Below are 21625 nucleotides of genomic sequence, written 5' to 3' on the forward strand. Positions count from 1 at the left end.
GGGGTTGCACTTGAGGTTCCCAGTAACCCCCAGCAGAGTTCTTTTTGTGCTCAGGGGTTCCCAGTTACTCCCAGAAGGGGTTTTGGTAGCCTTTTGGGGTTCTCAGTTACTCCCATTTCTGAAAAGCCCTCGGTTGCCCCAGAAGGGTTCTCGGTTGCCTTTGAGGGTTCCCAGTGGTTCCCAGAATTGTTCTGGGTTGCCCTAAGGGGTTCCAAGATAGCCCCAGCAGGGTTCTGTCTTACCCTCAGGGTTCCCAGTTACTCCCAATTGCCCCCAGGGTGTGTTCCTCCCAGGCGTCCAGGGCAGTCCCCCTGAGGTTGCCATGGGCACCAGCAGTTCTCTCTTGTGAGATCATAAAGCTGCCCCTTAGAAAAGCGCCCCACGCGGCAGTGGGGACAGTGCGAAGCAGTGCTTTCAGCAGCTAGCAACGCATAGCGAAGAGGTGCTGGGATCTCGTGAGGAGAGAGGGCTTTTCCCTGTGCCCGGACAGTGTGCTCAGTCTGCAGAGATGCCAGCCAGGTTGGGCAGCTGGGAGCAAGGGGGCCCAGAGAGCAGGGAGGGATCGTGCCACAAGCCTTGTGTGCTGCCTGGCTTCCCGGCAGCAGCAGCAGCAGCCCCAGAGCATGGGGTCTGTCTGCCCCGCTGCCCTGCAGCACAGCACCCCCATTCCGGGGACACAGCCCTGACCCTTCTCTGGGGAGAGCCAAGCAGGGCCAAGCTGTTGTCCCTGTGTCAGGCCCAGAGGTCTTTGTGTCCCAGACCTTCTCAATGACCTGCAGGTCTTGGGCCCTCAGGCGTGCAGCTGTGCTGGGCACACATGGAACGTGGTAGCCCAGCGAGCTCCTAAATGGATCCCTGGCAAATAGGTGTTCCAACCCTGGGCTTTGGCAACAACAGCGCTCCCTCTCTTTTAGACAGCTTAACACCTGCCAGAAGGACAGAGGGGGCCTGAGGCTCCTTTTCCTGCTGCTTCCCATCCTGTTCAGTGAGTATCCCTGACCAAAACTGGTTCCCTCAGTCCTGGGAAGAGGGACCAGCTCCTGAAGAAAATAATCATCTCTTGACAATGTGACTCACAGCTCTTGGCTACTGGTGCGGTGCGACGATGTGGCTCAAGGATGTGTTGTGGGTAAGTGCCTCTTGCTGTGGGGAAGTCAGCATCTGCAAAGGCCATGGCTCTGCCCTCCTGCCTTCCCTGAGAACATGGGGCGCCTGGCCAGAAATACCCATCACCACTGGGGCGGTGTTGGGGGGAGGCACCTGTGCTCATCCTCCAGTCTCCTCAGTGGCTTGATGGAGTTCAGAGTGGGGCTCCTCCTCAGTGACCTCCACAGGGTGGCAGGCTGAAGAGGGGAGCACTTTGCCAGAAGGTGCCTTTGCTGCTTGCATACCTCTTGGAGGGCTGTGGGGTTCAGATGGAGACCCAAAAGCTTCTCTGCTGAACGTGGCTGGTTAGGGAGCCCAACCTTTGGGTCAGGGTTTCTCCAGTGACTCAAAGCAGCAGGATGTTCTTCCAGCTCTACCTAGGGTAGTCTCCTTTGGGAAGCCCTGGCAGTGATCCTCACGCTTGTGCGGTATGTTAATTTTGCAGACGTCCAGGCCTCACGGGGCTGAGCAGGAACTACTGGGGTAAGAGTGCTTTCTTCCTAAGGGGCACACCCTGTGGAGCTGTCTCAGACGGCCTCGTGCTGCCTGCCCTTGCCTTGTGTCCAGGGATCTTGATCTTCCCTATGGGTGGTGGAAGGGAGCCATCTGTAAGCCGGAGGAAGGAATGGGGCTGGGGGATGTGGGGTGACCCAAGCCCATGGGACTCTTCTCTGCATGGCATTTGGAGCCTGCCCACAGGGGCTGGCAGCTGCTGGTCAAGACCTGCTTTTCCTTTGCTTCCAGCAATTCACAGGCTTGCGTGAATCAGGACTTCAAGCAGAAGGTGCCTCAGGTGTATGCTGCTAGGGGAAGAGTACTGAAGATTGTGAGAGAGGTCCTCAAAGACCATGCTGTCCAAGAGGAGCAAATAGAGGTAAAGCTGCTGGGGCTGGATCACAGACCTCGCTGCCTTTCTGGGCACCCTCCTGTTGCTTCCTCTCGGCACTCTCAAAGTCATCATTTTTTTCGACAGCTCTTGCCTAGGGTTGTCCGACACAGAGATGCTCCTCGGCTCTGTGCCAGGACTCGGTGTTCATGCAGAACTGCCCCATGTGCCTTTGTGTTCACTGCCATCTTGCCGTTCCCACTTCTTCCCCAGGAAATTCTGCAGTTGACAGAGGTGGCAATTAAGAAGGTGCTTGAGAACTATGTCCCGATGCCTGACTGGGCTCTGGAAGCCATAGGTATGTAGACAGAAAGTATCCCTGCCATCCTTCTATGTATGGCACTGCCCCGGGCTCTGGCACTGCCCCGGGCTCTGCTAAGCTCTGCTTTCAAGCCTGAGAAATACATGGTAATGCACTGCTGCTCCTCCTAATCTCTGGGCTGTCTTAGTCAACTTCTGTCCGCCTTCATGTCAGGTGCCAGCATCGATGAGGAGAGGACATCCAAGAGTTACGGTGGGGAAGGCATGATGACCTGGCTGCTTTCTCGATTCACCTTCTTATTTGCAAACCCTCCAGTGACAATCTTGCAGGTATGACAAGGGAAGGCCTGACCTGTGGTTCAGCTCTTTGCTTTCAGGTTGGCAGACCAAGTGCACAGCGTTTACTGCTGATGGTCATGGCTTTCTGGTTTCAGCCCAGTGTTACCCCTGGCAACTGCTGGCCTTTCCATGGATCTCAGGGCCATGTGGTCATCCGGCTGCCTGTGCACATCTGGCCAACAGCTTTCACCGTCTGGCACATCTCCGAGGCAGTGTCTCCCTCTGGGGAAGTCAGCAGCGCCCCCAGAGAGTTTACTGTCTTTGTAAGTCTTTGCCTTGTGCTTCTCAGGGGGGCTGGCCCAAGAGAAAAGCCATACCTGAGATGTGCTTCTTGTGTCAGCTCCTCTCAGCACCCCATCCCCTATGGGTACGTGGGGGTTCTGTGCCTCTGGGAGCTTCTTCTCTGCTTCATGCCCAAAGATCCTGGAGCATGTGCTCAAAGCACCCTGACCCACAATCACCCTAAGCTGTGCTAGACTACTGCTAGAGCCCAGGGAGGTGGGGAAGGGTTCCTGGGTTCAGCCTCAGCATGCCCTTTTCCTGGTGCCCTGCTGGAGCCTGACCCACTCTCTTTGTCTCTTGTCTTCAAGGGAGTGGATGAGGCAATGGCAGAAACTCTCTTGGGAACATTTACCTACGACGTGCACAAGGGGATCGCTCAGACGTTCCATGTGCAGGTACTGCAAAAGCTGTGGCAGAATGCCTGGGAAGAAGGCAGGGTTGTCTGCAAGTCCCTGGAGGAAAGAGTGCAGAGTATCACCCCAGCCAGCCCCTGCTCTCCCATGCTCCTCGCTCCTGTGGGGAGGATGGCAAGAGGAGACCAAATGGGGCTTTGCTTTGCTGCCAGAGACAGCTGTCCCACCTTAAGGGCTTTCCTTTTTCTTCAGGCAGCACAGAGAAAGCAGCAGTGGGAAGGGGACCGGGAAGGGAAACAGTCCCCCTAGAGCAGATGGTGGGAGTGAGGACGGCAGACATCTTACCTTCAGTGGGACCCTCCTCACATCCCACGGCTGCCCAGGCAGCAGTGCTCCTCCGGTTCCCAATGCTCTGCTCAGCAAGGCTCCAGGGCCTTTGCTTTCCAAGCACAGAGGGCTCCTCCATGGCCCTTGCAAGGGGACATGTGGTTGCCCTTGCTTCCTCCTTTCGTCAGGAGCCCCAGTGATGTGCTGTGGCTCTGGCCACCTGTGTAATGATGGGTCCCCTCATTTCTTTACAGAAGGAGCTTCCCGGGACCTTTCGTTACATCAAATTCCAGGTGCAGAGCAACTGGGGAAATCCAGAGTACACGTGTGTGTACCGAGTACAGGTCAGTATATGATGATCTTACGTCCATCCGGTACTTGCTGTATTAGTGTTTTTCAAGTGTGGGGCTTGGGCTAAGGTTTTTATCCCATTGTACTTTATGGTAATGACTTGTAATACAATAGAATCATTGATCATGAAATTGATCTGGCTTATGTTCCCAGTGTGGTCACCACCTTTATACTTTGGGAGGTATATGATGGAGGTGCTTAGCAATTACACATCTTTTTTCTCCTTCTCAGGTGCTCAACCTGGGAAGGAGACATCCTTTTACCCTCCTAGTCGTCCCCCCAGACCATTTACATTTGAGAGTTTTGAATTTTTTGAATGGCCTTTTAATGCTGTTGAGACTTGTTTGCTGATGGTGATGGGAATCACCATGCTAACACGCATACAGAGTGTGTTTTACCCACTACTGATTTCAAGAGTTAAGCAGATTCAGGTTTGGGTCTTGTCTGGGTCAAACGACGATGTAGGAGGACCGAGAGATTTTCCCTGAGGCTGGACAGCCATGAGTGGCAGGGTGTGTGGGATAGTATGGGCAAGTATCTAGGTCAGTGGGCCCCTCCAGTACTTTGGAATTTCACTACTGAACAACTGCAAAATCCAGAAGAATTAGTAAAACACTTAAATGAGGTGTGTGGTCATTCTGGCCATACCAGAGATGGACAAATCATGGCAACGTGCTGGGGCTTGGCCTATGCTTACAGGGCCTTGTTCAACACTATCCAGCACCTTCAAAAGGAAAAGAATGTCGGCGGATATGAGGGCAAAGCAACAGTCGCTACTCAAACTTTGGCTGCAATGAACAGCACAGCTGTCCCAGTGGCAAGTACAGCAGCTGCTCAAACTTCAACTGCAACAGACAGCGCGGTTACCCCAGCTCCAAGCACAGTAGCTACACCACCCCCAGTAACAAGTACAGTTGCTACTCAAACCACAGTGATAATCACTGCAGCCAAACCAGAGGACCAATTCGTACCAATATCAGTTGCCCCTGTACGCAAGAGAACAAGCAAAAAGGAGGCAAAAAGGGTGAAGCGAGATGAAGAACCAATGAATTCACCACCCGGTCCAGAATCTGATCAGGAGTCATCATCACATGACGAAGAAGAAGAAGAAGAGGTAACTTCTCGACCTCGGACCTCAACCGAGCTGCGGAATATGCGAAAAGATTTTACCCGTCAACCAGGGGAGCACATCATCACCTGGTTACTCCGATGCTGGGACAATGGGGCTGATGGTCACGAACTAGAAGGTACAGAAGCCAAGCAGCTGGGATCACTTGCTAGAGAAGGGGGAATTGACAAAGCAATTGCAAGAGAGAAAAAGTCCCTCAGCCTTTGGAGGAGGCTCTTGGCAGCTGTGAAAGAAAGGTTTCCGTACAAGGACGATGTTACGAGTCGTTCGGCCAAGTGGAATACTATAGACAAAGGCATCCAGTCTCTGAGGGAATCGGCCATCGTAGAGATGATCTATCACATCAAGCCGAATAACGGGGATACACCTATAGATCCAGATGAAGTTGAATGTACACGACCCATGTGGCGAAAACTTACACGGAATGCACCGTCATCATATGCCCATTCATTGGCAACAGTAACCTGGAATGACATAGTACCACTAACAGTGGATGAAATGGTTCATAAACTCCGAGAGTTCGAAGACAATCTCACCCCTTCCATCATCTCAGCTGTGAAAAAACTGTCCCAGGACATCGAACAATTGAAGGACAATCTATCTGATTTATCCGGCTCCTCACGTGTACCAACACACGTCTCAGCTATTAACAAAAGGCGTCCTATTGTTCAAGAGAGGAGATACAGGAGGTATACGCCACGGGGTACCCTATGGTTTTACCTGCTGGATCACGGAGAAGACATGACAAAGTGGGATGGAAAACCTACTTCAGCTTTGGAGGAACGGGTGAGTGAACTGAAGAGGGGAGCAAGGGCCAAGACTGATCGTCCCATGAGAGCTACGGCTTCAGTCTCTGGTGATCAGTTTCCCAGATGGAGTGGAAGAGCTGATTTTACTCCAGCTCCTGTGATAAAGAAGAATAATCCCTTTCAACATGACTTAAGTGTCCAATGCTGTGACGACTGTTAGAGGGGCCCTGCCTCCAGCCAGGTGGAGGTAGGGGACAATCGGATTTACTGGACTGTGTGGATCAGATGGCCTGGCACATCAGTCCCACAGAAGTATAAGGCTCTAGTAGATACCGGTGCACAGTGTACCCTGATGCCATCAAGCTGTCAAGGGGTGGAACCCATCTATATTTCTGGAGTAACAGGAGGATCCCAAGAGTTGACTGTGCTGGAGGCTGAAATCAGCCTGACTGGGAGGGAATGGCAAAAGCACCCTATTGTGACTGGTCCAGAGGCTCCATGCATTCTCGGCATAGACTACCTCAAGAGAGGGTACTTCAAAGACCCAAAAGGGTACCGGTGGGCTTTTGGTATTGCTGCTTTGGAGACTGAGGAAATTGAGCAGCTGTCCACCTTGCCTGGTCTCTCAGAAGATCCCTCTGCTGTGGGGTTGCTGAAAGTTGAAGAACAACAAGTGCCAATTGCGACCACAACAGTGCACCGGCGGCAATATCGCACCAACCGAGACTCCCTGATTCCCATCCATCAGCTGATCCGTAGACTGGAGAGTCAGGGGGTGATCAGCAGGACCCGCTCACCCTTCAATAGCCCCATATGGCCAGTGCGAAAGTCTAATGGAGAATGGAGACTAACAGTAGACTATCGTGGCCTGAATGAAGTCACACCACCATTGAGTGCTGCCGTACCGGACATGCTAGAACTTCAGTATGAACTAGAGTCAAAGGCAGCCAAGTGGTATGCCACGATTGATATTGCCAATGCATTTTTCTCAATCCCTTTGGCAGCAGAGTGCAGGCCACAGTTTGCTTTTACTTGGAGGGGTGTCCAGTTCACTTGGAACCGACTGCCCCAGGGGTGGAAACACAGCCCTACCATCTGCCATGGACTGATCCAGACTGCACTGGAACAGGGGCAAGCTCCAGAACACCTGCAATACATTGATGACATTATTGTGTGGGGCGATACAGCGGAAGAAGTCTTTGAGAAAGGGAGGAAAATAATCCAAATCCTGCTGAAAGCCGGTTTTGCCATAAAACGGAGTAAGGTCAAGGGACCTGCACAGGAGATTCAATTTTTGGGAATAAAATGGCAAGATGGACGTAGACAGATCCCCACAGATGTGATCAACAAGATAACAGCAATGTCTCCGCCAACTAATAAGAAAGAAACGCAAGCTTTCTTGGGTGCAGTGGGGTTCTGGAGAATGCACATCCCAAATTACAGTTCGATTGTAAGCCCTCTCTATCATGTGACCCGGAAGAAGAATGATTTTAAATGGGGCCCTGAGCAGCAACAAGCCTTTGAGCAAATTAAACGCGAGATAGTTCATGCAGTAGCCCTTGGACCAGTCCGGACCGGACCAGATGTAAAAAATGTACTGTACACTGCAGCTGGGGAGAACGGTCCTACCTGGAGCCTCTGGCAGAAAGCTCCAGGGGAGACTCGAGGTCGACCCCTCGGCTTTTGGAGTCGGGGATATAAAGGATCTGAGGCCAGCTATACCCCAACTGAGAAAGAAATACTGGCAGCCTATGAAGGGGTTCGAGCTGCTTCGGAAGTGATTGGCACTGAAGCACAGCTCCTTCTGGCACCCCGGCTGCCCGTGCTGGGCTGGATGTTCAAAGGCAGGGTCTCCTCTACACATCATGCAACCGATGCTACATGGAGTAAATGGGCTGCACTAATTACACAACGAACTCGAATAGGAAATCCCAGTCGTCCAGGCATTCTAGAAGTCATCATGGACTGGCCAGAGGGCAAAGATTTCGGAATGTCACCAGAGGAGGAGGTGATGCGCGCTGAAGAGGCCCCACCATATAATAAACTGTCAGAAAGTGAAAAGCAGTATGCCTTGTTTACTGATGGCTCTTGCCGTATTGTGGGAAAACATCGGAGATGGAAGGCAGCTGTATGGAGTCCTGGACGACAAGTTGCAGAAACTGCTGACGGAGAGGGTGAATCGAGTCAGTTTGCCGAGGTGAAAGCCATCCAGCTGGCCCTGGACATTGCTGAACGAGAAAAGTGGCCAGTACTTTATCTCTATACTGACTCATGGATGGTGGCAAATGCCCTGTGGGGGTGGTTGAAGCAGTGGAAGCAGAGCAACTGGCAACGCAGAGGTAAACCCATCTGGGCTGCTGCACTGTGGAAAGATATTGCTGCCAGGGTGCAGAACCTGGTGGTGAAGGTACGTCATGTAGATGCCCATGTACCCAAGAGTCGGGCCACTGAGGAACACCAGAACAACCAACAAGTGGATAAAGCGGCTAAGATTGAAGTGGCTCAGATGGACTTAGATTGGCAACGTAAAGGTGAATTATTTTTGGCCCGGTGGGCCCATGACACTTCAGGCCATCAGGGCAGAGATGCAACATATAGATGGGCCCGTGACCGAGGGGTGGACTTAACAATGGACACTATTGCCCAGGTTATTCATGAGTGTGAAACATGTGCTGCAATTAAACAAGCCAAGCGGTTAAAGCCTCTTTGGTATGGAGGACGATGGTTGAAGTATAAATATGGGGAGGCCTGGCAGATTGACTATATCACACTGCCACCAACCCGCCAAGGCAAGCGCCATGTGCTTACCATGGTGGAAGCAACCACCGGGTGGCTGGAAACATACGCCGTGCCCCATGCCACTGCCCGGAACACCATCCTGGGCCTTGAGAAACAAATTTTGTGGCGACACGGCACCCCAGAGAGAATTGAGTCAGACAATGGGACTCATTTCCGGAATAACCTTATAGATATTTGGGCCAAAGAGCATGGCATTGAGTGGGTATATCACATCCCCTACCATGCACCAGCCTCTGGGAAAATCGAACGGTACAATGGACTGTTAAAAACTACACTGAGAGCGATGGGTGGGGGAACTTTCAAGCATTGGGATACACACTTACCAAAGGCCACCTGGTTGGTCAACACCAGAGGATCTGCCAACAGGGCTGGCCCAGCCCAGTCAGAACTGTTACATATTGTAGAGGGGGACAAAGTTCCCGTGGTGCATATGAAGAATTTGCTGGGAAAGACAGTCTGGGTAATTCCTGCTTCAGGTAAAGGCAAACCCACTCGTGGGATTGCTTTTGCTCAGGGACCTGGATATACTTGGTGGGTAATGCGGGAAGATGGGGAAGTCCGATGTATACCTCAAGGGGATTTGATTTTAGGGGAAAACAGCCAGTGAACTCAATTGTATGCTGTTGCCTGCTGTGTAATGCTTTTATAGCCCATCAACTAGATGTCTCCAGGTCACCAGCGACTGGCCCTGACTTCCCTCCAGCCATCATCCCAACAGAGAATGAACTTTGAACATCATGGACCGAATGGACTCGGCAGCATTATAGGGATTGGTCCATGCACTAAGAAAATGATTTTTCCTCTTGGTCTGTATGTATATGGATGTATATATGTGGGAGAGCGATGGTGTATTGAAAAATGTGGGATCTGAGCACGACGTGAATGGTATGGAATAAGGGGTGGATAATGTCCTGGGTTCCGCAGTAGCAGTCATGTTTTTCCTTTGTGTTAACTGGTACAGTGCTGTGTTTTGACTTCCAGTTTGAGAACAGTGTTGGTGAAGCCGATGTTCTCGGTTGTTGCTAAGTGATGTTTACCCTGACCAAGGACTCTGTGAGGCTCATGCTCTGCCAGGGAGGAGGGGAGGCTGTGAGGAAGCAGAGACGGGGCGCCTGACCCGGGCTAGCCGGGGAGGTATTCCATACCACAGCACGTCATGCCCGGGGTGAGGGGTAACTGGGAGTGACCCGGAAGGACAGGGGTTTCCGGGTGGAGCTCGTTTCTCTTGGCCGGTGGTATCGTATTCTCTTCCCTTGTTATTTTCCCTTATCATTGTTGTAGCTGATAGTAGCGGTGGTGATTTGTTGCTGGACTGTTTTTGTCTCAACCCGTAGGAGTTGCACTCTCTCGATCCTCCTCCTCGTTCCTCCGGGAGCGGGGAAGGGGAGAGCCCCGGTGCGGGGAGGCAGGGGGGGGAGACGGACACGGACCTCGATTGTTGTCAGCTCGGCACCACTCACTGGGAGTGAGTGAACAAGCTACCTGACTGGGTTTAAACCACGACAATGGGACGATGGCGAGCCACACCACCACCTGAAGGCCCTAGAGCTACTTTAGGAAAAATAATAAAACAAGCATGTGTGCAGTTGGACTTGAGTATGTTCCTTGCAAACATTCTTCCAACGATGCTTCCATAGCTTGCACCACTAGTGGGGAAGGGAACTTTCTCCCTTAGGAAAAAGATACTCATGGTCTGGGCTGCAAAGGACGGGACAGGGGAATGGGGCTTGAAGGAGAAGCCCCAGTGGTCCAGCTCCAGCTTCTGCAGCGCAGGGTCACAGGGAGAGCAGAATCACAGCCCCGGGAAAGCCCTCCCGCTGGCACTGAGGAGGAGTGAAGCAGGTTTGTCTGCAAGGCTTGCCTGCCCTCCTTTCCCGAGCAGTGCACAAAGGGCCTCGGGCCATCCTGGCTCACAGGTGCCCCATCTTCCCTGGAGCTGCTTCGTGCAGGAGGGGGGCTTCCCTCAGAGACGCTGGCCTCCTGCTGGCTCGGCAAGGTGATGAACAGGGGAGCCCTTCTTCAGGCAGGTCACACCTATGTGCAGTGCATGGCTGAGCAGAGAGACCAGCAGCTTGAAGGGACTGAGGACACCCTCTGGCCATACACCCAGCTCCCTGTTCTCTGGGCTCTGCCTCCTGCCTTGCAGTAAGGGCAGGGCTCTTCCCAGCAGCCGCCGGAGAAGGCAGCCTTTCCCTCCCTCCTTTCCAAAGAATATCCTGACAAAATATCGTGTCCAGCTCTGCTGGCAAGTCAGCAGTGGGTCTCCTATGACTCCCAGTTGCCCCTAGAAGGCATCTCACTAGCTTTTGCACTATATCTACCTTTCTGACTTATTTTGGGAACGTGGTGTCTACTCTGGCTTTTGTCTGTATCCCACATTTCACAGAGTAGTTGCATCTGCTGAAACACCAGCACATGCAGACACCAGTGACAGCCCTGTGCCTTGGAGGGTCTCTTGCAAGGACATGCAGTTTCCCAGCTATGCTTCACTAGCACCCAGAGGTACAGTCCAGGAAGGTAATGTACAAACCCTATGAGAGTACTTTTCATCCCCTGCTCTTAATAAATCAAAACCCCAGAGTAGAGAGTCAGGTACTGGCAAAGAGGCAATGCTTATCCACAATCATACATGGCATAGTCATCTTGCTAGGTCAATAGGGAGAGTTTTCACTTGATCTGAAGGTACTTTATTAATACTACTGGCTCGTAGAGCATTTAATTTAGGTTTTATATCGGAATGATCAGGTTGTACAGTCTCACAAAACCCACAAAAATACTTACAGACCTTCGCACTGAGGACCCGTTTGGGGTTTGACATATGTGCTGGGTCACACTTGGGATTCACGCATTTTACACGGATGCTGGATGTGCCAAATCTGTAAAGCCGGCTGGAATGGGTGGTGCTTTTAATTAACACTACAACTCTGTCCCATACTCAATCAAAAGGGCTACTGAGTAGCTTAGGCTAAGTAGAGAGAAATCTTGTAAATATTCCCTTGCTGAATAACCTCTGAGCAACTCCCTGCTCCATTTATATTGCTTTGAGGTCAGGCAGGAAGCATTGCTTGTGTGCTGAAAATTAAGTTTTTTAAGATTTCTTATAAGGCCTCTAATGTTGCCTTCGCAAGGCGTGGCGACCTGGTTCAGGAACGGCACGGCGACCAACCACAGGCCGCTCGGCCCATCAGCTCACAGATACCAGTGTGGTGGACAGCAAACGGCGTTTATTAGTTCGCAACACAGCGTTATATACTCTGGGTTTACAGCGTCACTTTCGTCTGCTTACATCACAGGCTACATACTATTGGCTATTAAACAGGGGTCCCTATCTTTCCGTACAGCGCGGTATCTTCCGGCCTCCAGGCCCTAACTACCTACATTTCCCCCCTCCCTATGCTTAATAAAACTAGCTGGGTATAACAACAGTATATGGTTTATGCTTTCACACAACACTGAAAACAGTTTCTGCAAACGCAATATATGCTTGAAATAGGGATGCAGAGCGCATCGGGCAAGGCACGTGAAAACAAGTGATAGCAGAGAATGACAGGGTATAACTGGGGATAGACCAAAAATTCTGAACAAGAGCATTCCTAAAGCAACTGTTGGCGTTCTATGAGCATGATGTTAACCTTTCCCAAACGGTTTTTGACAAATGACATCAGCTTATTCAATATACAGGGTCCAAAACTCAATGCTATCAGGACTGCTATAACCGGCCCTATCAGGGTAGATATTAAGGAGGCAAGCCACGGTGAATCGGTGAACCAGGATGTGAACCAATTCTGTTCCGCCTCTCGTTCCCTTTTTCGTTTTTCTAGTCTCTCCCGTAGTTTGGCCATAGTATCTCTCACTATGCCAGTGTGATTGGCATACAGACAACATTCTTCCTTCAGAGCTGTGCATACTCCCCCTTTATGTTTTATATATGGTTTGGGTGACCCTACTTGAGCAGGGGATCTGGGCTAGATTGTATTTCCAACATATGCCAACTAGAGGCTGCCTGGGCCTGCCCCTTTTTTTCTGCTGTATGGCTCTCTGATAACAGGCTGTATAGCTCTCTGATCCTTCACATCAAGGTCTGGCATGGCATGTGTCCCCACCGCTCCACGCCTGCTGGGTTGCAGCCAACAGCGGAGCTAAAGGTTCTTCTTGGTGGCAAACACAGAGGCCAACCCAGTCTTGCCCTTGATTGTGGTAGCAGGCATTTGGTCAGCCTCAGTCCTTGCACCTTGTTGTCAATACACAGTTTCACCTGCTTCATCGAGTAACAAGTCGCTACTACAGCAAGGCACACACACATTTACATTAGCAGAGTAACTATTACAGGGTGCAGCAGCATGTTGAAGATGCTGATGGCAGTGAAGGACTAGCCAAAGAAATTTCTTACCAGTGGAATTCTCCCACCCTCTTAAATTTGTTCCATCACCTGCTTTGTAACACTACCATTGTATTAAAATCTTTCTAGCTTTTGCTTTAGCATTTTCTAGCAGCTACTGCAAATTTCCATACTCTAACATCTCTTTTACAAGTGACAAATCTATACAATACAAGGTGCAGTTTCTTATTAGCAACTAGCTAGTAAATGCAGGTGGTTTTATACACAAAATCACAACCTCTAATAATAGCTACTTTACAAGCACACATATTCAGGATGTTACTTTTCAGTTGCCCCCAGGTGATGTTTTGCAGTTATTTGTTCTTTCTCTTCCTCTATCTCATTCTGCGTGGGGTATTCACGGTCAGCTCCTGTAGCTGAGGCATCAGGTTTTTCCATTCGTCTGTCCAGCTCATGGCAAGGCTTGACAAACTTTGCAGGCAGTCACCATGGACCTGTAGGCACGAGGACACAAATATACCCCCTCCCCCAGGTTATCAGTTCTTCAGTTCTTGAGAAGCAGACAGGTTAAACTGAACATTGTTAACTGGCGAGGAGTTTGCTGCATCATTGCTCTCCCCCCCCTTTTGTGTTTTTTGTGTTTTTTGTTTTTTTTATCCCTGCAAAAGCGGGCCTGCTCGGCAGCAGCTACAGCCGCCTGCACGCTTCAGCGGCAACCATAAATACCTGCCGGCAGCCACACTTTTACATTAACCCTTTCATGCCCAAAATGTTAAACAGCTACCCCTTAAAAACTTTTACAATAAACCCAACAATACACAAAACACCGATTGCCCTCAACACACACACACACACACACACACGTGTGGGATCCCACAAGCACACTCCACACAAGTTCAATATTTGAAACATAAAAAGACAATTATTACTCCCACTACACAGTCCCACGTACAGAATGTGGCACAAGGACCCTGTGGAGACTAATAGCAAACCAGCTCCGAGAAGCATCATTGCAGTGCGAGGTGGCAGGCTCAACCTTAGCGGGCGTCCCCGCAGAGGCTCTGCCTCCCCCACATCGTATGAGGCTTGGGCTTTTATACTGACCAAAATGCACACTCATTCCGACACAGGTGGCCAGCCTGTGCTGGAAGAAGTGGCCAGCAGTATCTACAGAGGTCTCCAAGGGTTGATAGAAACCTGGACATACTTGTATTTACCAAGTTCTAGTACATGAGTATCACAGAGAAACTGTATGGGCTCCCCCTGTCAACTGCAAGAAAAAATCATAACATATACGGCTTGAGTATAAGAGGATTTTAACACATACCCGGTCACTGTCAGGCCTCCTTAACTATTTTGAGATCAAGAGCTTCCCACTCTTTAGCCCCCTGCTGCGTAGTAAACACAGGATATGCGAAGATGCCCATTGCAGAAAATTCCCCAGTAATGTTCGCATCCTCGGTTACACATTGTTACAACTGAGCGTCTCCAGGGCCAGTGAGTCTGAGCAGACCGACGCGGGAGATGAAGAGTCAGGGTCTGGAAGCAGAGTGTAATGTGTGGGGTTTGTTCATCAAGAAGTTTGGGGGGAGGGAGGCTCTCTGGCTGTCCTTATGTGAAACAATACTCCTTTTGACTCTGTAACTGTTGTACTCTGTAGGTAATGGGGGGAGATCAGTTGTATTGTTGCGCGGGATTGTGAGAGAGAAAAGGGGGCTGGGTGGCTCGAAGTGGTGTCTTGTTGCAACGCTTGAAGGGAGGGGGCTGCGACGGTGAGGAGGCTGCCAGTGGACGCTTCTCGAAGCCTCTGGCAGCTTCTCGAAACTTCCCGAAACGAGACCCCTGCAACAAAGGGAACCAATGGGGAAGAGCCATGTCAACATCCGAGTGAGGAGGGGCGACAGGATTGGCCGGGGCCTTGAACCGGAGAAGATAAAGGACCGCCTCCCAGGGACCGCGTGTGCGCGTCTTGGGCGGAGCAGAGGACTCCCCGGCGCACCCAGCGCTGTTTTATCTGCTATCGCTTACTCAGTTTAATAAAATTTATACTTTAAACCAAAATTGTCTAGAATGTTGATAACAAGAGGATATAAATCTGGATCGGATTCGGGGGCTGATCCTGCGCCGAACTCGGGGTCTCCATTGCTTGCAGCTGTGTCTTTCTTATCAGGTGTCTCCCGTTCGGTATGTGGCCATCTGCAGACGTGGCTCCTCCGTGACTGAGTTAAAAGTTTTTTCACTCTAGGGCATAGTGGGTTGGAGAGGCTCGCGGTTCCTTTAAATCTCCCGCTCGCGCATGATCCCTATTTTCTACTGCGTGCTTCAAAATGGCGCCGCAATCGATCCGGCTCCGAGGCACTGCCCTCTTTCGGATTTCTCGACATTTATCATACGTATACCTTCTAATATGCTTTCTCTGTCCTTTTCAAAGTCCCTACTTTCAGAACTGGGGTGGTGGGGGAGCAGGGGGTTACACCTCCTCCACGGCACCTTCTGATGGAGGAGGAGAAAAGGGGGGGGGGGGGGGAACCCTGTGCTCCCGCGAGTTGGGGGGAACGAGTTGTAATCTTCCTAGACGTCTGTTCCTAGTTTCTCCGTTGCTACCGCGGCAGTTTTCTGCCTTGTATCTTTTTATACAGTTTATTACTTCCCTCCGTGGTTTACCGAGTTTCTTTGCCTTTTTATAATCATTAAGCACTGAGTCAAATAGTTCATCACCAAACTTTCGCCACTCACTCTCCTCAAATATTGTATTAGGATCTGCAAAAAATCCCTTAGCCTTCCCTACAGCCACTAGACCTGCTAGCTGCTTTAGAGTCTCAGGCTCAATTCCCCGCTTTTATAAAAAGCACTGTAAAAAGTTCAGGGCTCAGCAGAATCATCGACGTCTGGGAAGTGCAAAGTCTGTGTGGCCGCCCCGACTCCCAATTTAGGGGTGGCCAATAAACAGTTCTTTGCCGCCTTCAGGTCTCCTGCGCTTTTATTGCCTTCTGCAGGGCCCGTTCGACTTTTCCCCAGGACTTAAGGCTTTTCCCACAACCTGAGGACTTCGTCTCCTCAGCTAGCACTTTAGTACATTTATCCCACGCTTCAGGGTGGAGTATATCCACCAGCTGGTCAATGACCCCGATTTGCAAGAGTCTCGCAACAGCAAGAGAAACATATTTAGACTTGCAATCAATACCCCACTGTTTATGTAACTGTGATACGACCTTCACAAGGGCTTCCATCTTCCTTGTTGGTCCGGGAGCGTCCTCCGTGCTGGGCCGGTCCTGCCGCTCCGGCCGCTGTTCACCCGTCCAGGCGAGTTTCCCGGGTTTCGGCACCACTTGTTGCCTTCGCAAGGCGTGGCGACCTGGTTCAGGAACGGCACGGCAACCAACCCCAGGCCGCTCGGGCCATCAGCTCACAGACACCAGTGTGGTGGATGGCAAATGGCGTTTATTAGTTCGCAACACAGCGTTATATACTCTGGGTTTACAGCGTCACTTCTGTCTGCTTACATCACAGGCTACATACTATTGGCTATTAAACAGGGGGCCTTATCTTTCCGTACAGCGCGATATCTTCCGGCCGCCAGGCCCTAACTACCTACACTCTAATACTTGTATTTTTAGAGATTTAAAACAGATTGCTATTGTCAGTTTTGCATTCTGAAGGGCATGAGTCTGTGTGGGAATGTCATTCGTGATGTGGCTGGACCATGAACCTTATAACACATAGTTTGCTCCACATTTCACTGACAGCTCTGATGCAATAGGAAAGTCAGAGGGCAAGACACACATTGGATGCAAACAGGAAAATAATTTCTGCTGGGATCTCTTAATAAATGGTAAACAGTTTCACACCTTTGCTGCAGCCTGGTGTCAGCAACAACAGGGTGCTGTAACAAGAACTGTACACAGAGCAAGGTTCCTCGATAAATTCTTTGTGAGGAGATATCCAAGACTCTACCTGGCTTCTCAAAGACAGAAGCCTGTCGAAGAGGAAAACTGAATATGAGGAGCATGCATAAGAAACTCATGTTTCAGTAAGAACTTCTGCCTTATATTGAACCTGAACTTCCCTTAAGTTTAAACGCATTACCCCTTCTCCTGTCACTACAGTCCCTTATGAAGAGTCCCTCCCCAGCATCCCTGTAGGCCCCCTTCAGATACTGGAAAGCTGCTCAGGTCTCCACGCAGCCTTCTCTTCTCCAGCCCCAACTTTCTCAGCCTGTCTTCATACGGGAGGTGCTCCAGTCCCCTGATCATCCTTGTGGCCCTCCTCTGGACTTGTTCCAACAGTTCCATGTCCTTTTTATGTTGAGGACACCAGAACAGCACACAATACTCCAGGTGAAGTCTCATGAGAGCAGGGTAGAGGGGCAGGATCACCTCCCTGGACCTGCTGGTCACACTCCTTTTGATGCAGCCCAGGATACATTTGGCTTTCTGGGCTGCAAGTGCACACTACTGAGTCATGTTGAGCTTCTCATCGAGCCCCAAGTCCTCCACAGAATCTCTTATGTCCTCCAGGCTACTGTTATCTATATCCTTAGCACTCACATGTATCACTAGAAGTGAGTAACAGTGGGACTTACCAGAGCAGGCAGCCTCTCTGCAGCATCCCTGATCTGTGCCCCTGGGACACAACACACCTCCCTTGAGGCTGGGTCAGGCTGACAGACCAGTGCTTCTGTCCCTTTCAGAGTCCCCTACTACTATGACCTGACGCCTCTCCCTGGCAACACCAGTAGAGATCTTCTTTACCAGGGCATCAGCTGTCTGTTTCTGGTGCGAGTGCGTTTTCTCATCAGCCCCCGGCAGGACAGCAAAGCGGTTCTGGGTGAGGACAACAGATTTAGGAGGAAGCCCCTTACTTTTAATTTCCCTCTTCCTCCTTTTTTTGTTGTTTCGTTTTTTGTTGTTGTTGTTGTTGTTTGGGTGGGTTTTTTTGTTGTTGTTGTTACTATTTCCCAGATTCCTGGGTTAGTGGCCTCCTTTTTTCCGCCATGAGCTACCGTGGACACTTGAGGCCTCTGCACAGTTTGGGCCAGGAGCAAGCATTCCTGCTTCCTCTCAGCTTCCCTGACATCTTGCAGCCTATTAATAGCACCCCGCAGCTCAGCCCCTGCTGCAGGAGGGCCTCCACCAGGGAGCACGGAGCGCAGCCCTGCCCATTGTGCACCCTCCCCTCACCAGACCCGTGCAGGCACTCTCTACACCCCGAGCTCTGCGCTGCAGCCTCCCCTCTCATCGGTTCTGTCTGGGTGCCTACGCCGGCCACCGCCGGGGCAGCCAGAGCAGAGCTCCCGGGCCGGGCCCTGGTCACAAGGCGAGCGCTCACCACGCCGCCCGCCTGCCCGCGCAAACTGCGTTGACCCGCCCTGTTTGCCCGCCCTCCTGGCCGCTCGCGCTCCCTGGGGCAGGTTTTAACCGGTCAGGGCTGGTGCCGCGGCTCCTGGCTCCGCCCCCTGCGAGTCCCTGCTCGCTCTCGTCAGCTGAGCTGCCGGCTCCCGGGCAGGTCCTGTCGAGGACTTGAGGCTCCCTGGGTGGCTCTCGCTGCTCTGAGTTGAGGCTCCTGGGCGCTGAGCTTCGCCCCGCTCCGGTGTGGAAGGCGTCCTCTCTCGAGCTACTCACCTCAGCAACTGACCCACTGAACCACTGCTGAACTGGTGCTGGCAGCAGCATGAGGGACCACCCCGCATGCAAGACCTGAAGATCTTTTTTTCAAGAGGTTTTGTATGGGCGTTGGTTAGCTCTGCTAACACAGCCAGAACATAAATCTGGACAATTCAACTCAGATTTATTTTCCCACTAAATGAGCAGTTCCGCTTTAGTGTCTCTGCCTGACTGCTGTGCAAAGTTGCACAACACGCTATTCCAACTTTTGAGACATTGCTCAAGGTGAGCAGCTTGCTTCTTAGCCACCATCCCTCCTTTGAATGGTCACCACAAGGCCTGATGAAATGTACTGGCAGGTGTAAAGTGTTCCTACTCTTGCCTGAAAGGGTCTCTTCTAAGGACTGAGTTTTTGTATTACACCCCAAGCATGATTTTCCAGGCTGTATTGCCACTCTCTTGTGACACAGGCAAAGCTTCCCAGCTTTCTTTGCACAAATAACAAATGTGCCAGGTCTCAAAGTGCTGCTGGGTAGATTTTTTTCTGGCAAAAGCATCTGACAGAGACAGTAAAAACAGGGGTTACCACAGGTAAACACTGCATGGAAAGGGATCTTCTCAATAGACAAAGGAGACACTCCTGAAGCAGAACCTCTCAGGGAATTTCCTTGGCTTGAAAGCATTGACACATCCACGTTACATCTTCACACAAACACATATACATGCACATACAGAGATATATTTATACACATATATTCATACATACACAAATGATTATATAAACACATGAATGTGTGTGTATATATGACTGACTGCCCTTGTGTCTGTGCATATATAATTTATTACGTTCTGCTGTATTTTTGACATTTGTTATGACATGTAGAATTAGTGGTCTGAGAAGGCTGAGCCATGAAATTTGGTGAGCCAGACTGATTTGAATGTCTTCACTGAAAAACGGGGTTGCTTTAACAGAATTTTTCCAAAAAAAAGTAATCTTGAAATAAGAAAAGAAAAAAAAAATCTCCTTTTTCAATTTCTTATTTTTTATGCCTCAAGGAGAAAGCATGCTCTGTTGCACACCCTCTTTTTTTTTTTTTTCAACCACTCGCCAAAGGGCAGAAAAAGCAGCAAAAGGTAAGAAGCAGACATAGGGTTTGGTCTTGGCTATTTTATCTCTCTACTTTCTTCTTTTCTACTCTTTAATGAAAAATAGGAGGTGATATTTTAGGAGTAACAGAAAGCTGGCCTGCCAGTTTGTTTTCTTACCATCAGAATGATACCATGTTTTCCTAAACAAAAATAATTCACGAAAAATTTCCAACAAAAAGTCTCTCATTTTTTTTCCATTATATGGGTGTTTACTGAGCCTCATTGCTGTGAATTGCTCTCTGCCCTGACTACCAAGGAAGACATCACAGGAAGCCCTTGGATGAGCAAGACAAACACTGGACTTAGGATGAGCAGCAGAGTTCCTGGCATCTAGGCATCCATCATTAACAGAGGCATCCAAGGGACTTGCAGCCGAGGCAAGTGGTGATCGTACGTTTTCCCATTGTCTGCTCAGGTCTTCATACCATATATAATCACCTTCCAAAGGAGAAAAATAGAGAACTGATGAACATCTGTCAGGTCCCAGCCTGGTTCTTGGGAATTAAAAAACGAAGACCTGTGTTGCTCCTGGATGATGGGAGGGCAAAGACATACCATTTGTAAGTGCTAGGAAACAGAGAGATTTGTGGTCATTCTGAGCTGTGTTCTACATTGTTTGGGGTACTCCTGAGGATAGCCCAACTCCTTCATAGAGATGCTCTCTGTTGCAAAGGCAACACTACCAGCACCAGAAGGGACTCATTGTGATTCCGGGAAGTGAAGAATTACTTAGAAATTATGCAATCCTATAGAAAGCCCAAAACCAGCCCTTTGACCTAGATGAATTCCTCCCATATGTACCGCAGTGTAGGAGGCCAGAAAGGGGGGGGAAGGGAAGTAGTGAGCAAGAAGCTTTGTGGCTCTGAGTTAGGGGCTGGACTTAAACCATGACACAAGTCAATGTAACAGAGTTCAGAAACACAAGAACTCTCTCCATTCTGGTGGTGAGCCAGTGCTCCACAACACTGCTCTGAAATTAAACGTAATTTATGCCTGTCTTTTGCCATGTTCAACTGTGACTAATCATATTAAAATATGGAAAGTTAAGCAGAATTTAAAAAAAAAACAAAACAACCAAACATCCTTTTAAAACACAGGCTAGCTAACAATTTAGCACTTTCATATTCCTAGTGTTCTTCAGTTCACAGAAAAAAAAATAACCAAAAATGGCTTTCATAATGACAATTATGTTCTGATTAACTTTCATAGTTAATCACAGCAGATGGCATAAAGCACACCAGTTGCAGAATTGCAGTACCATGCATGTATCAGGTGCATGGATGCATCCAGGAAGAACTGGTACCTGCTCCTAGACCAAGGTGGGGCCCTGTTCATCTGTGGCACTCAGGATGAACTCGGGCTCCTAACAAACCATTGAAACAACTTTTCGCATGCTGAAATTAGGTGTTCAGCTTGATCCATCAGAGATTTTTACTGTACGTACAGAGAACCTCCGAGGGTCCCCGGGTATCCCGCGGCCCTCCTCAGCACCTAACGGCTGCCCCAGGAGCCAGCTAGCCTCCCCAAAACCCATCTCAGCAGCGACTCCGTGAGTCCCTTCCCGCTCTCAACCTACACCACCCCGCCACCATGGCGGCTGTTCCCGCCTCTTCCGGGAGCGACTCGGAAGCGGCGGGGCGGGTGCGGCTTGGGGCGCCGCGGTGGGGCGGATGAGCGGGTGGTGGGGGTTGTTGTGCGGGACGCAGGGCTCCGTGGGAGACCGGCAGGTAACGGCGCTGGGTATCACGGGTCGGGGAGGGGCGGCCGGGTGGGCTGGGTTGGGCCGCGCCGGGCCGGGCAGGGCCGGGCCAGCCGCGGGAGCTGCGGGCTCGGCCTGTGCTCTTCGGCCCAATTGCAGCGCGGCCCTGTGACTTGACGCGGGCCGGCCCTTCCCGTCTGACGGCCGTTGTCC

General features: G+C 50.6%; 2 protein-coding genes and 1 long non-coding RNA gene across 4 annotated transcripts in view; all 3 read left to right on the top strand.

Annotated features, from left to right (window-relative positions):
* Nucleotides 1–304: 304 nt before the first annotated feature.
* Nucleotides 305–1911, top strand: LOC134161817 (uncharacterized). The gene is made up of 3 exons (XR_009964104.1): nucleotides 305–519; nucleotides 915–985; nucleotides 1080–1911. It is a non-coding gene; the product is annotated as an uncharacterized LOC134161817 (long non-coding RNA).
* Nucleotides 1912–1915: 4 nt separating this feature from the next.
* On the top strand, nucleotides 1916–12489 carry LOC134161978 (sperm-associated antigen 4 protein-like; the record flags this gene model as incomplete). The annotated part of the gene is made up of 7 exons (XM_062615374.1): nucleotides 1916–2020; nucleotides 2246–2330; nucleotides 2508–2623; nucleotides 2728–2895; nucleotides 3223–3309; nucleotides 3849–3938; nucleotides 12304–12489. Coding segments are annotated over 7 exons (837 nt in total), but the record flags the coding sequence as incomplete, so codon positions are not given.
* An 8824-nt stretch (nucleotides 12490–21313) lies between these two features.
* Nucleotides 21314–21625, top strand: part of SUPT20H (SPT20 homolog, SAGA complex component) — a 33883-nt gene continuing 33571 nt past the window's right edge. For both annotated transcript variants that reach the window (XM_062614999.1, XM_062614996.1), the window contains exon 1: nucleotides 21314–21440. The gene's annotated coding sequence lies outside the window, so the exon portion shown is untranslated. The remainder of the gene's footprint in view (nucleotides 21441–21625) is intronic.

Source organism: Pezoporus occidentalis, unplaced genomic scaffold (assembly GCF_034315485.1).
Source record: "Pezoporus occidentalis ecotype Australia unplaced genomic scaffold, CSIRO_AGI_Poc_V1 ctg18, whole genome shotgun sequence".
NCBI classification, from domain to species: domain Eukaryota; kingdom Metazoa; phylum Chordata; class Aves; order Psittaciformes; family Psittacidae; genus Pezoporus; species Pezoporus occidentalis.